Source organism: Crocuta crocuta, unplaced genomic scaffold (genome assembly GCF_008692635.1).
Source record: "Crocuta crocuta isolate KB4526 unplaced genomic scaffold, BGI_CrCroc_1.0 scaffold290, whole genome shotgun sequence".
Classification (NCBI taxonomy): domain Eukaryota; kingdom Metazoa; phylum Chordata; class Mammalia; order Carnivora; family Hyaenidae; genus Crocuta; species Crocuta crocuta.
The window spans coordinates 2648131-2662972 of NW_027527429.1; the positions used below are offsets into that span (position 1 = coordinate 2648131).

Below are 14842 nucleotides of genomic sequence, written 5' to 3' on the forward strand. Positions count from 1 at the left end.
GGGGGCGCCCCCCCCCCCGCCCGCCAAGAGCCCCGGCAGGAGCGGACAGCGCCGGGGGAGCACGCCCTCCACCCTGCCCTTCCCGGGGCTTCGGGGTCAGCGCCGGCCCAGGAACGCCTTCCGGGACAAGGGTGCCCACTACGCTGCCCCTGAGCGTCGGCACTTCTCCCCAGGCGGGCTCCCCGGGCCCGGACGCCCGGCCGTNGGGCCCTGGGCCGCCCCGGGTCTCGCTCGGAGAGGCTGCTCGGTGCCTTCACACGCGGGACGTCAGCGAGACGCCCGGCTCTATAGGGCCTCCCTTCTAAGCCCACCTCGGTGGCGGAAGACCTGGGCAACCTTAAAAACAAGTTCCGATTTCCAGGCTTCGCTCGGTCCGCCCAGGAGGAGAGCCCCCAGGGTAGGGTCCTGCGTCCGTGTGGTGAAATCCCCGGGGCTTTTGGCCACCACCAAAAGTGCAAACCGCCGCTGTGGGGAATAGGAGAGCAGCGAGCTCCAGGCTGCGCCTGCAGAGAGCTTAGATGGGAATGCAAGGGATTATAATTAAAACTGGCAAAAGTTAGCGACCGTGGGAAATGCCGCGGGCCCGGAGGAGGGCTTGGAGTTCGTCCAGAAACGCTGGGGAAGGAGGCGGTGCGGGGATGGGGCCTCGGAGCTCGGGTGGACTTGTGATTTGCAAAGATGCTGGGCATGGGAGCGATGGGGGGCGGCATTCGGTTCTCGGGTCTGCCGGAAGGGACCAGTGCGGAGGAGTGGTGCACTCGGGGCTCTGAAGGACCGGGGAGTCTTGCCCTGCACTGGGCCTGGAGTCTGGCTTGTCGCATGGGAACCACCGGCCAGTCTCTATGGGGCCATCATTCCCAGCAATGACACCGTTAACTTCCCCACTTACCCTTCTGATGGGACAGAAGCGTCTGCATAACGTTGAGCCTGTGTGCTCAAGTCTGCCATTCGCTTCCTAAATGGCTCTAGTTGTGGGTGAAAGCTCTGGCCTTGTCTGTGCAGTTTTATTTTTTACCCTGTTGATGGAATATACTTTCCCTCTGGATATGTTTGGGACAGAGTTTGGATTTGCAGATGTGCCTGTAAGCCTGTCATTTAAAAAAAAAAAAAATCGGTAACTTTTTACCTGGAATTAATTTGTCTTGCTCAGGGGAAGGCACCTTTTAGATGATACAAAAATCCGACAACCCAGAAGTCTTAGGAGTTGGTACCTGGCAGCATGCCACCAAATACAGTGGCAGGGCGGGGGGGGGGTCTCCAACCCCTGCCTGAGATGCCGGGGCGGCAGAGGGGCTGCATAGTGTTTAAACCCCTGTTCCTCGGATTAGTGACCTGCCCCCTGCTTGTGGGAAGGGCACTGACACTGTCACAGGCCCTGCTTGACTGAGTAGATTTTTTGAAATAGCTTTAAAAACGAAAAAGGCATGCGTTCTGAATTTGTAGCGGACCAGAAGCTGAGCGGGAGAAGCAATAGAGTGACCAGAGTTGGGATCCAAAGTTCTCTGGATGGCAGTTGGTTAAAACCAACAACATGAGACTTAACAGGTTAAAATGGCTTGAACAAGAACAGAATCTGATTTCAGTGTCTTGTGAAAATAACGTGATTTTCAAAAAAGTAACTTAAATGCCATACTTTGCTTCAGAAAATCTATGGTATTGATTGATAAAGTTAAAAATCGAGTACGTGAAAGGAAAATAAGGTTGGTTTCTAAATTTTTTTTTAACGTTTTATTTATTTCTGAGAGAGAGGCAGCGTGAGCAGCAGAGGGTCAGAGAGAGAGGGAGACACAGAATCCGAAGCAGGCTCCAGGCTCTGAGCTAGCTGTCCGCACAGAGCCCGACGCGGGACTCGAACCCACCAACCGTGAGGCCATGACCTGAGCTAAAGCGGGACGTTCAACAGACTGAGCCATCCAGGCGCCCCAATAAGGTTGATTTCATATAAGTGGATGGAGGGGTACCCAGGTGGCTCAGTCAGTTAAGCATCTGACTTTGGCTCAGGTCATGATCTCTCAGTCTGTGAGTTTGAGCCCTACGTCGGGCTCCGTGCTGACAGCTCAGAGCCTGGAGCCTGCATCAGATTCTGTATCTCCCTCCTTCTCTCTCTCTGAACCCCNTCTCTCAAATAAATAAGCATTACAAAAAATAATAAAGTATATGGAAAGATGAGGCAAAACTGCATCATCGTGACCCTCACCTCTGATATCCAGGTGCCACAGATTCCTGAGCCAATGCAGGGAACCGTAACAGCCCTAGTCATTCTCACAGTCCCTGAGAAGAGTGGTTTTGGACATGGAATCAAACTGGTTTCAAATCCAGTAACTGGCCTCTGTGGCTGTTCCCCATGTCTGTAAACTAGGATTGTTGCCTCCTGCTGTGAGCTCGTGGGTTAGAGCGAGTACTGCGTGTGCGGTGCTTCTGCAGGTGCAGCGCTGGTCAGTGCCTAGTACGTGTTAGCACATGCGCTGTGGACTTCAGCTACCTAGAGAGGACACAGACACACTCTTAACTGGGTCTTGTAGAAAGGTAGGAAATTTCACACTGCTCACCTCACATCGAGTGTATTTTGTTTAGCTCTTTGATTTTTTTTTTTTTAGACATTCCATCTAATGCTCCTGCCTCCAAGCCTTTTAATTTTTATGGTCTGAAGAAAAATGTAGAAGGAATGCATAAAAATGTTTTCAGATTTTGTGCTAAATGATTAGTTTCCACGCCAGCACGTACAGATTTGAATGCTGAGTAAATCGAATTTTTCGTGTGTAGAGGGTTTATCAGAAAGAGGAAGTATGTGCATGTCAGACCCAAATGAAACTTCTCTGCTACATCGTACTCCTAAAAGTGCTAACCTGATGTCTTACAGATCAACAGCTTGTAATTGATAATTCAAGCACGTTAAAGGCGTCCTGGCTTAAAGCTGCTTTGGCAGTAAGTTGGTCTCAGTTTTCTAGGGTGATTCCCTCCCTAGGCTGCTACACGGGCTGCTTGGAATCTCTCGGCTAGCGGGGGACTGAGTCAGTCTTCTTCAGAACATTTCTTTGAAAAAAACCCTAGAGACCTAAATATAAAATAAAGCTGAAGATACTAGGAAAAAAAAAGACTAATCATAAAACTTCAGGGATAAGCGAGGGGAAAAAACTCACAAAAAATTAAAATGGGTTTAACTTTGTAAAAATAAAAACTTCTGCAGGACAAAATACCACAAAGGCAAAAGATGAACGGAAAATAATTTAAGTACACGTTACTAATAAGCCCTAATGAATAAAAGGCTTAAACACATCAATTAAAAAAAAAAAAAAAAAGACTGCACCGCAAGTGACCCATTTGAAAATGGTCAAAGGCTGTCTCCTGACAGTTCAGGGAAGAAGTGCAAATGGCCAGCCCCACCCCCGAGCCCTGGAGCCAGGGCTGCGCTTGCCCCGGGCGGGGGGGGGCGCCGGCTCCAGGGCTACCTGGCGGCGAGGATGGAGAGAAATGGACAATCAGCAAGGGTGCGCGTTCTGGGGAGCAGACCTTGGCATCCATCGGACTTAAGCCCCTTGTCCCCTTCGACCAGCAGTCTCGCAGGTGTGTGTCCACCCCCCGGCGGTGGTTTCCTGCCGCGTTGCTGGTCACGTGGGAACCGGAAGCCGCCTGCACGCCCGCCCGTCCGGAAGGACACTGGACCCCCCACCCCAGCTGTCAGCAAGAGCTAGACCCAGGCGTGCCAGCCTGGAACGTGCCCCGGAGGCTTCGTGAGCAAGGGTGTGCGTGTTTGTGTACAGTGCGCTTCTGCCTTCACCCCTCCGTTACTGTGCAGGGAAGTGTGGCGGCCGAGTGGGGGCTTTTCCTGAGGGTTCTGTGGTGTGTTGTGTCTGTAGTTGAAAAGTTAGGTGTAAAGAACAGTTTAGGTGAACTGTGTGACCCTTCTGTTGCGTTACTGTGCGTTGCGGTCTTCAGTTGACGTGACTGATCGACCCAAGAGCAATCCTCTCAGCTTCAGAGTGCAGGTGACTTGAAACAGAAACCCCGAGGTGAGGCTGACTGTAATGAAAAATGGTCTTTAGCATTGTTTCTTTCTTCATTAAGCTCTTATATTTAGAATTCGGGGAGGAGGGAGCCTCCTTCTTCCAAAGTTTTGGGTCACAGTCACATTGCAGCCCCAAATACTTTGAATTACTATTTATCCAAAATAGGATGTAAGGTTCTTGGTAATCAGAAGTTTTCATTATAGCATTTATGACTTATAGATTTTTAAAACAATTTTTAATGTTATTTTTGAGAGAGAGAGAGAGCAGGGGAGGGGCAGAGAGAGATGGAGACACAGAATCCGAAGCAGGTTCCAGACTCTGAGCTGTCAGCACAGAGCCTGACGCCGGGCTCGAATTCGTGATTCGTGAAATTGTGACTTGAGCTGAAGTCAGATTCTTTTTTTTTTTTTATTTTACAAATAGTTTATTGTCAAATTAGTTTCCACATAACACTCAGTGCTCATCCCCACAAGTGTCCTCCTCCATGCCCATCCCCCCTCCCTCCCACATCCATCAGTCTTCAGTTTGTTCTCGGCATTCAAGAGTCTCTCATGGGTTGCCTCCCTCCCTCTCCCCCTCTGTTTCCCCCTTCTTCTCCCCCACGGTCCTCCGTTAAGTTCCTCCTAATCCTCCTATACGTGCAAACATATGGTATCTGTCCTTCTCTGCCTGACTTATTTCGCTCAGCATAACACCCTCAAGGTCCCTCCGTGTTGCTACACGTGGCCAGATGTCATTCTTTCTCATTGCCGTGGAGTATTCCATCGTATAGATGAACCACATCTTCTTGATGAAGTCAGATTCTTAACCGACTGAGACACTCAGGTGCCCCCATATATTTTTTTAAGATTTTATTTTTAAGTAATCTCTACACCCAACATAGGGCTTGAACTCGGAACCACGAGGTCAAGAGTTGCCTGCTCTACTGACTGAGCCAGCCAGACCCCCCATGGATTTCTCTCTCTCTCTCTTTTTTTTTTTTTTTAAAGAATCCAAATGCATGCTACCCTGCGTGATCCTTTCAGTGATGCAGAAAGTATTCCAGAGACTGGGATTCTCTTGGTGGGGTTGTTGGAAGGGTTGAATGAGGTGTTGCCCGGAGGCAGTGTGGCGCCGCACCAGAGCACGGGCTGGGAACCTGGCTTGGACTCCGCACTCCTGACAGGCTCCCCCTTGGGCGTTATTTCACCTGATTGCCTCAGTTTCCGCATCAGTAGGAACGTGGTAATCGTACTCCCCTCACAAAAGGGTTGGAAGGATGGAACGCGCTGAGGATAGATGGGAGCTACAGTGGTGCCTGGGGGGCTGCGGACGGAAGTGTCCTTGTTTTTATTAGCCGTTCTCAGTTGTGGCCCAAAGAAAGGAGGTGATCTCGTGCTTAACTGAAATAGCACTTAGGGTCTTCCAGGACCCGGCGGGGAGGCGCAGGAGATGGGCCGCTGCCTGGGGTGAGAGAGGCCGGGCTGGGGCTGTGCTGGGAGTGCGGTCGTGCGGAGCGCCGGCAAGGCCCCAAACCGTGTCCCCTGGGGGGAGAGGGCCTCCCCATTGGACGGTGGCAGTGGAGGGGCCTGATTCAAATGGGTAGTTCGATTCAGAAATGAAAATCTGACCCGGCCCGAGTGGAGGGGTGGGCTGCTACTCAGGTGGGCCCCTCCCTGTAACCCCTCCCTCCTGAGGCCCCTGGCCCTCCGCCCCCCCCCCCCCCCCACACCCATCAGNGAATGGGTGTCTGAAGCTCAGACACGCTGTGGCCTGGGTTGCTCTCGGAAGTGCCTGGTTAGGACCTAGGGGTTCTTGGATCATTGACTAAGCGGTCATTCCGCACGCTGTTAAGTGTCCTGGTGAGGCTACTTTGTGAGTACTTTGTGTAGGGTGTTTATGTCACATGTGAGAAAAACGGTAGTATTTGTAGTTACTTTGGGAAATCCTGAGGGAGAACGGTGTCATTTCCCATTTGAATTAGGGTGTAAAGCAGAAGAGTTACTTCTTTGTTAAACCAGGAATTTATCAGGTATTAGGTACAAGATACTTCTTTCCTTGGAGTTTCTAAATTTTAATTTGAACTTTGTTTTTAGAAGAGTAGAATTGATACCCAGTTCGTTTCTACATAGAGGCAAAAGTATGATACGGAGCCTTTCTGAGCTTACACATGAACTGGTTGTGAAACGAGGGCATTTCTGCACTTGGACTCCAAGGACCAGACGGGCCGAACGAACGCAGGACGGGAATGTGCACACCTGCGTCTTCGCCCTGTGTTCCCCCACGTTCATGTGTTTAACAGCTTGCATATAAATTCGGAGAAAGCTGGGGAATAGGGAGCGGTGGTTAAATTTTATGTGGAATGGGATGATGGAGTGTAAAGCATTTAAAAGACACATTGGTTTGTAAATCTTCAGACTTTTAGGTAAGAAATTTCCCTGGCTTTCTGCTGAGTGTATCTTAGAGTATCTGAGATTCCTCGTTTTCTCCATGGATGGTAACTGATGTGGCACTGGGGACGCCGAGTTGACATCGAGTTGCTTCCCTCCACCTCTCACTTTCTTTGTGCTCGTTTGTGTGACCTCCTAGTTGGTGGTTCGTTCAGAATGCTGTGGAAGTAGGACTTTTGAAGACCATAAATCTTTGAAGAGTCCTCTGTCTTTGAGGTTTTATCTTGAGGGACCCAATAATTGTTTTCTAGCCCTAGAATCCATATTTTTCTTCCCAGGATTTATTTTGAAAGAAAGGTTTTAAGTGTTTGTTGCTTTCAGGCATGAAATTATGGAGAAAACATATTTGTTTTTCTCAAAAGACCCAGTGGCCCTTCAAGTGCCAGTTGGGTCATCTTTCATTGCTTTTATGTTGACTGTAACCGTTGGAAGCAAATGTCCGTGTTAAATAGCTGTCTAGAAACTGCTTTTTAAAATTCTGCCCACCAAAGAGGAGAAAATTTGAATTTATTGGCAAACATCTCAGAAGGTTCCCCCCACCCCTTTGAAAACCTGCCCTGGCCGGTGACCAGATGCTCGTTAAGCAGGCGCTCTGTGTTCTAGGCAAAGATGCTCAGAAGGGACCTCTGCTCTTCGACGACCTCCCTCCGGCCAGCAGTACTGACTCAGGTACAGTCTTCAGGCTCTCCCAGGTGTGTGTCAGCGCGTCATCCTGGGGTCGTAGTTGTCTCAAATCTTTCTCCCTTTCCCCCATTTTCAACACGCAGATGTTTTAGGTGTTGGACTGTCTTAAGTTTTGAATCCCTGGCATCAGGTAAGGCAGAAAAATCCGCTAGTCACTAGCCCCGAGGAGCTGCATACAAACGTTGAGCAGTTTCCTCCGGTTCGTTGGAGCATTTATTTTACCAGCTGAAATCAGATTTCACTCTTTCAGGCAGATTTTTGTTTCCTTAGAATCGATAGGACTTTAAAATAAAATAGGTTCCATTCAAGACATTATTTACCGAAGTAGGAGTTGCCACTGGATTGACACAGAGTTTTGAGTTGATGTCACTGACCTGCGTAGGTGTCCTGGTGGGACGGAGTCGGGAGCTCTGGCCTCCCCCGGGTTCTGTGGGCTCACCGCGTGCTCTGCTGTGTTTCAGGGCCGGGGGGACCTTTGCTTTTCGATGACCTCCCACCAGCCAGCAGTGGGGATTCAGGTAAGTGGGAGGGAAAAGATTGCATGTGCGGAAGGAGAGAATACATAAAAATTGTATTCCTATGTAAAATGTACTCATTAATAGGTTTTAACAGGGGTTAGGATGACATTAAACCACCGTACAGCATAAGATTGATTAAAATCACGCAATAAAGAGGCACCAGCATGTGGAAGCAAAAAGATTATATATTACATCACTCTTTGGTGATTCTTTTACTTCTTGGGGTTCAGCCTCTTACAACTGACTTTCAGAATTAAGAGTTCAGTCATTTGAACTTTGTTTTTCACATTTTATCAAAAACCTCACAGTCTATCTCTGCCTCTGTCTGTGGCAGACTCCAGTGTATTCAGCAGAAGTATCTGAAGATATGAAATAGTTAAAATATTAAATATTAAAATTAAATTATTAAAATTAAATATTAAAACATTTTTAAAACCCCTGAACCTGTAAACACAGATAGTCTTCTCTTTTATGGTACCTACATTAACAAGAGTTTTGATCTTAAGAAGATAAAATCTGAAGGACACTGGTTTACAATGACTGGTACAGACCATGTGCAGGAATTTTCTTGCAATTCAAGACCTTAGTTGATTATTTTCAATCCTTATTTTTTCTCAAGAGTCTTTGTGAATTTGATTTCCTTTTTATCAAGCCTGTTAACGTTGGTTTTACCTGATCCTGTAAGTGTTTCATCCTTCCTGCACCCCAGTCAGGTAGCAGGGGAGAGAGGAACAGGTCCTGTTGGTGGTCACGGTGATGTCTGTCCTTCCGTCTCACTGAGGGCTTCCCACCCAGAATGCCCCGAAGTGAGGGCAGGGCAGGGGGCCGCAGGACAGCATGGGGGGGTGGGGGCAGGCTGTTTTCACATGCAGTTATCTGCCAGTGTAAAACCCTTCCTAATGTCAAGTACAACACTTGCTGCTGATTTTTAAGTCGACTTTTTATATCATTAATTCATGACATAAAAATCCTCAGGCTTACTTTAGAATGTATGGGTTAAATTAGCATAGTTCCTCTATTTAGAACAAGGTATTACAGCCCTCTTCTGTGAGAGTTCTCAGGTGTTCAGGGCTGTACCACAACACCACAGCATCCTCTCATTCACCATTAAGCCTAAAACCTTGCCTATAAGGACAGTACTCTTAACAGTGAACGTTAATGTGTGCAAACATCAACCTAACAGGGCTCTTAGCAGGTTTAATAAAAGAAAATTCAACATAGTTGTGTCTTAGTTCTTCATAGGGCAAAAGACAGTCAACTAGTAACAATTTAGAAGAATTTGCACCGTTATTAACAGGCTTGTTTTTTTCGGATTTAGAATCTAGCCTTGCATCCAATGCATTGAATTTTTGAGAAGACATATTCACCATTTACAAAATCGACTACATGCTAGGCCATAGAGTAAGTCCCAGTAATACATTGATTTCATATACAGACCACATTCCCTGACTACAAAGTGATTCAGTTAGGAGTCCATAACAAAGCTGTAAAAATGTCTCTGCTTTGCAAGTTAAAAGAGAGAAAGATTGTCTTACAAACGCCCTGGAAAACAACAGGTAACGTGACCGGAAGCGTGACCGGAAACGACTGGAGGGACCTCTGGGGAAGGTGTATTGGAAACAGTTGTGAAATTTTTGCAGTGAACGTGCTTTATTATGTGCGGCAGGGTGTGTGTGTGTGTGTTGTTCTGCTGCTGCAAATATCTATTCTTGGGCAAGTAATTGACTCTTCCTGACGTCAGGGTCATTTTCTTCCCTTTCCCTCCGTGCGCAGGAATGTCTGGTGAACACAAGTAAATGGTCATGTGCTTTTATTTATTTATTTTTTTAATTTTTAAAAAATGTTTATTTTTGAGACAGAGAGCATGAGTGGGAAAGGGGTAGAGAGAGGGAGACACAGAATCCGAAGACAGGCTGCAGGCTCTGAGCTGTCAGCACAGAGCCTGATGCGGGGCTCGAACTCACAAATGGCAATATCGTGACCTGAGCCAAAGTCCAAACACCCAACTAACTGAGCTCCCCAGGCGTCCCAAGGTCACGTGCTTTTATACTAAAATGCAGAGAATGCTTAGAGCCATTAATTATGGCAACGGCTGCCATTTATTGGATAGGTGATGACCGCATTACCGTGATCAGTGCTTTTACGTACCTTGTCCCCACCTTCCGAGATGACAGTGTTCTCCCTGTGTTACAGATGAGGAAACAGGCTAGGAGGTTAAGTAACCTGCCTTAAGGGCACACTCCTGCGGGTGGCAGAACCAGGATTTGAAACGAGACTTCTCTCCTTCCAAAATGCACACACATGGCAGGCGCTCTTGGCTTTTTGGCTGGAGTCCAGAGCCATCCGTCTGCAGGTGTGGATGGCTTTAGCGGGCCTGTCCTGCTTGGCCTGTCACCACACTGCAGTTCCCAAAGCCTGACATTTACCTCATTGTACCCCCCCTTTGGGTACTTAGTACTTTTTTGACTTGTTCAGGATATGCCACTGCAGATTTTGGAAACTTCCCTGTTAATGAGGGCCTGCAGATATGGGACCTGATGTGTGCACCACGGCCCCAAAATGTGGGCTGTGTTTTTACCACTGAGAACCCTCCCTTGGAGACCCTCTCTTGCACTTGGCCTGAGCAGGACGTGGATGCTAAGCTGTGGTCGCCCCCCATGGCTGTGGTCGCCCCCCCGTGGGTGCCCGGGCTCACCGCTGCCCCTCGAAGTCCTTGCTGTGATCTCTGCGCCTGCCTCTCTGCCGGTGCTCGCGCTGCCCGTCATTTCGTGTCTCAGGGCTAGGGTGGGGCCTGGTCTGCTGGGCGCTTCTGACGGTCCACAGCTGTGTCTGTCTGTCCTTGTGTCCAGGTTCTCCTGACACTTCGATGTCCCAGACGGTAAAGAGCGAAGGGAAAGGAGCAAAGAGAAGAGCCCCCGAAGAAGAGAAGAACGGCAGTGAAGAGCTTGTGGAAAAGAAAGTTTGTAAAGGTTTTCAGACAGTTTGAAAACAAATGTATTAGACTTCTATCTCAAAACAACCCAGAGCAAAAACGAGCTCAGCTTTCTGATTCAGGACACTTCCTTTTCGTGTCTGTATTTAAGAAGCTGGTAGGGTTCCCTTTTTGCAAACAGATTTCCAAGTTAACTTTTGCTTCCTCTCCTTACATTCCTGCTCATCTCTGGCCCAACTTTGGTGAGATGATTTGTTCCTCAAGGGTTAGAAGACCCAGGGCACGTTGACTTCACCTTCTCTAGTGAACAGTGAGCTTACTGAGCCCCCACTTTATCTCTGACTCGCTGTCTTTCTTCACACCTGTTGATGGACACTTCGCTTTCTGTGATTAGCTTAGTAGGCAGCTTCCCAAGAAGGAGTCTGAGGCTGGAAAAACCAGTTGAAATTTGTAGTCAGCTTTGTGACTTGTCAGAATGGAGAAGAAATGGAAAATATCAGTTAAAGAGAGGTCCCCGTGGATGTGCACACACTGAACACACCACTTTGTCCTTTGGGCCAGGGCTGCCCGGCAAAAGCTGCGGGGTGCGCTGGGAGGCGCGTGAGAAGCTTACTGGCCCGCTGACGGATGGGGTCGAGGATTAGCTGGTCATCGCCTCTAGCCTCCAGAGCGCCGTGCTTACCAGCAGCGGTTCTGTCAAAGTCGTTTTATTGTTTGCATAGCCCAAGGTGTCCAAAAACGGGCTTCAGCTGGCCTGGCCGTTCTCGGTCAGTCTGTGCCCCTGGTGTGCTCCTTCATCCTCGCCTTCCTCACTTAAAGTAGAAGCAGCTGTCTTACCGTTTGTTCAGATTCTCTGCCGGCCTCAGGCATGGGACTAGACAGTTTCACATGTCCAGCAGGGCATTTGGGATAAACTCTATGCATTTCTCCGAACTAGGAATTTTTCTGCCCTCGTTAAATGACTGACAAGATTAGATTTGCACATAATTCCTTGCCCCAGTTTGGGATGACAGCACGTTCCTTGCTCTGGTACTTAATGCCGTAACCTCAGCTGTCGCTACTAACTTGCTGTCGCCTACTACTTCCTCTTCACTGTTCAGCCTTTTATTTTTATTTTTTTTTTTGAGAGAGAGGGAGTTTGTGAGTGAGCAGGGTAGGGGCCGAGAGAGAGCGTGCATTCCAACCAGGCTCTATGCCCAGCTTGGAGCCTGACACCGGGCTCGATCTCACGAACCATGAGATCATGACCTGAGCCAAAATCAAGAGTTGGACGCTTAACCAGCTGAGCCACCCAGGCGCCCCCCACCCAGCCTTTCGGAGACCACCCTTGTCGACAGTGGTCCGATTTTAGTTACAGGCTTGCAGCTGGGGAGGTAGATGACTGGAGGGGAATAGCTTGCTTACGTGCACAGTTAGGACATCACTGAGTCAAACGGCCAGCGTCCCCATCCCCCCTCATTTGCTCTGGGTCTAGGGCTTCTGGGGGGAAGAGCACAGTTTTGTATTGGCTTTTTGCTCTCTTCCCGCAGCCTCCTCGGCGATCTTTGGTCTGAAAGGCTACGTGGCCGAGCGGAAGGGCGAGCGGGAAGAGATGCAGGACGCCCACGTCATCCTGAACGACATCACTGAGGAGTGCAGGCCCCCATCATCCCTCATGTGAGTGCCCGCGCTCCCTCGGGCTCTGCCGCCTGGCCTGCCCAGTGCTGGGTCCGTGGCTCTCGGCTACAGCTGATTTTGCACAGTGCTTCCCTTCCTGACATTTCTGGTGGTTACCTGGGCGAGAGGCTGGGGCGGGGCGCTCATGATGTTCTAGACCCCCTGCAGCAGAGCGCTGTCTGGCCCCAGGTGTGTTCCTGCCAGAGCCCGGAACCCTGTTAAGTGAGAATGGACACTGTCTGGGTCTGAGGAGCTCCGGCAGGGGGCGCTCTTTCCCCACCAGCCCGTAGATGGAGGGGGAGCTGCTCACAGCGGCACGTGGTGATCGAGGAGAACCCCGTCTCTGTCAGGGTCCAAAAGAGAACAAAAGGCAGAAATGGCATCAAGGGGAAGAACGGTGAACATTTTCCTGCAACTGTACAAACTCAAATGAGGCCTTGGGATAAACTCTGAGGCACGGAGGGAAGCCCGTCAGCAGGCCGGATGGCAGGGCGTGTCGTTCACACACGTTCCATGTGCGCACGGGAGACTGTAGGGCAAGGTCACACGTGTGTGCACTGGAGAGTGTGTCTGTGCACACGGGAGACAGAAGGGCAAGGATCTCGCGTGTGTGCGCACGGAAGGCTGGGGCACAGGATCAGGCGGCTGCACCCCCACGTTTCTGTGGTCACAGAGCCCGTTATGTGCGCTCACTGGCACCAGCCGGTCATCAGCAGACAGCGTGCTGGGGCCGTTGGTGCCAGTGGCCCTTGTCCGGGTGAGGAGGTGATGGTCCCTGCCGGTACCTGGTCATGTGCGGAGGTGACTGCGTACGCGGCAGTCGCTCATACAGCACGCTGCGGGGTCACCTTTGGAGCCCGGGCAGGCCTCCCGAGAACCCCGGGGAGGGGACCTGACTGGGCTCCCCAGACCGTGCTTAGCAGCGGCCCCGCGCTGGGGACCACGCAGGGGTAGCTTTTCACGGCTCGTGAGGTTGCTGTTGAAAAGGAACTTGAAATGTGTTTGAAGAAGCGGCTCTGCAGAGTAGATGTTATTTCTCATGGGCATTTTCATTCTTCCTTCTTAAAACAGTTTAACTCCTTAATGGCATTTATTCTGTGTATGCAAGTTTCCTGGCAAAATGTGGAAGGGGAATTAGAGTAAAGGTGGTAAGACAGGTGTTGAGAATTACATGTCGGGTCAGCCTGAGTGACAGATCTGGAGTTACCTCTGCTCTGCGAGGTGTTTTTCGTGGTCTTGGATCAGTAACTGTTACTGGCATGTTAGTGTTTAAAACTAAATCTGTTTTAAATAGAAAGAAGTTCTGAATTTTAGGTTTTTAAAAAATTTTTTTAATGTTTTATTTCTGAGACAGAAGGAGAGAGAGAGAGACAGTGTGAGCTGGGAAGGGTCAGAGAGAAAGGGAGACACAGAGTCCAAAACAGGCTCCAGGCTCTGAGCTGTCAGCACAGAGCCCGACGCGGGGCTCGAACCCACGAACTGTGAGATCATGACCTGAGCCACAGTTGGATGCTTAATCGACTGAGCCACCCAGGTGCCCCTGAATTTTAGTTTCATCTTCAGTGAAAGATCAGTTAATCTCGAGCTTTGAAAAAAAAAGTGAGTTTTTAACTTCTTTTAAAGATTATTTTTAAGTGATCTCAGTACTGAATGTGAAACTCGAAACCACAACCCTGAGATCAAGAGTCTCGTGCTCCACTGACTGAGCCAGCCAGACCCCCAAGTTTTTAACTTTTAATTTAAAAATACCGTGGGGGCGCCTGGGTGGCTCAGTCGGTTGAGCATCCGACTTCAGTCAGTTCATGATCTTGTGGTCTGTGAGTTCAAGCCCCGTGTCGGGCTCCGTGCTGACAGCTCAGAGCCTGGAGCCTGCTTCAGATTCTGTGTCTCCCTCTCTCTCTGCTCCTCCCCTGCTCACACTCTTTCTTCCTTACAGTAAATAAATATAAAAGAATTTTTTTGAATAAAACAAAAAGGAAAAATATCATGAAAGTTGGGGTGCCTGTCTGGCTCAGTTCGAAGAATGTGACTCTTGTTTGTCCAGTTCATGAGTTCAAGCCCCATGTTGGGTGTAGAAATCACTTAAAATAAATGAACTTAAAAATTACCATGAAAGTTACTTCCACATTTGTCTCAGTTAACGTGGTGTATTTTTTCTCACTTGTGACAGTGTGGCTGGTGTCTTAGGGGACATCCTCAGTCGTCTTAATGCTCAGGGTTTGAAATAAGATTTAGAAACCTTCGTGGAGAGGAGCAATGTTTGTGAAAATCTCAGTAACTTGCGATTCTTTCTTCCAGTACTCGGGTTTCATATTTTGCTGTTTTTGATGGACACGGAGGAATTCGAGCCTCAAAATTTGCTGCACAGAATTTGCATCAGAACTTAATCAGGAAATTTCCTAAAGGTGAGACCTAGAACAGAGTCGGTTCATGTTCATCTTGGTGTTTGCTGTTGGTGTAAATCAGGAAGATGTGTCATGTTGCCGAGCACCATCAGTGGCTCTCTGAAGATGGGGGGAGGGGAGCGGGCCCTGAGATGAGCAGGTGGGGTGAGGGGAGCAGACCTTGAGGTGGGCAGGTGGGGGGAGGGGAGCAGACCTTGAGGTGGGCAGGTGG

At 49.2% G+C, this 14842-nt stretch overlaps 1 protein-coding gene across 1 annotated transcript in view; it reads left to right on the forward strand.

The window, feature by feature from the left end:
* Positions 1-14842, forward strand: part of ILKAP (ILK associated serine/threonine phosphatase) — a 42633-nt gene that overhangs the window by 21811 nt on the left and 5980 nt on the right. Inside the window, exons 5-10 of the mRNA XM_077758354.1 lie at positions 292-397; positions 7040-7105; positions 7582-7638; positions 10488-10607; positions 12100-12226; positions 14525-14631. Coding sequence (XP_077614480.1) covers positions 292-397; positions 7040-7105; positions 7582-7638; positions 10488-10607; positions 12100-12226; positions 14525-14631 — 583 coding nt within the window. The remainder of the gene's footprint in view (positions 1-291; positions 398-7039; positions 7106-7581; positions 7639-10487; positions 10608-12099; positions 12227-14524; positions 14632-14842) is intronic.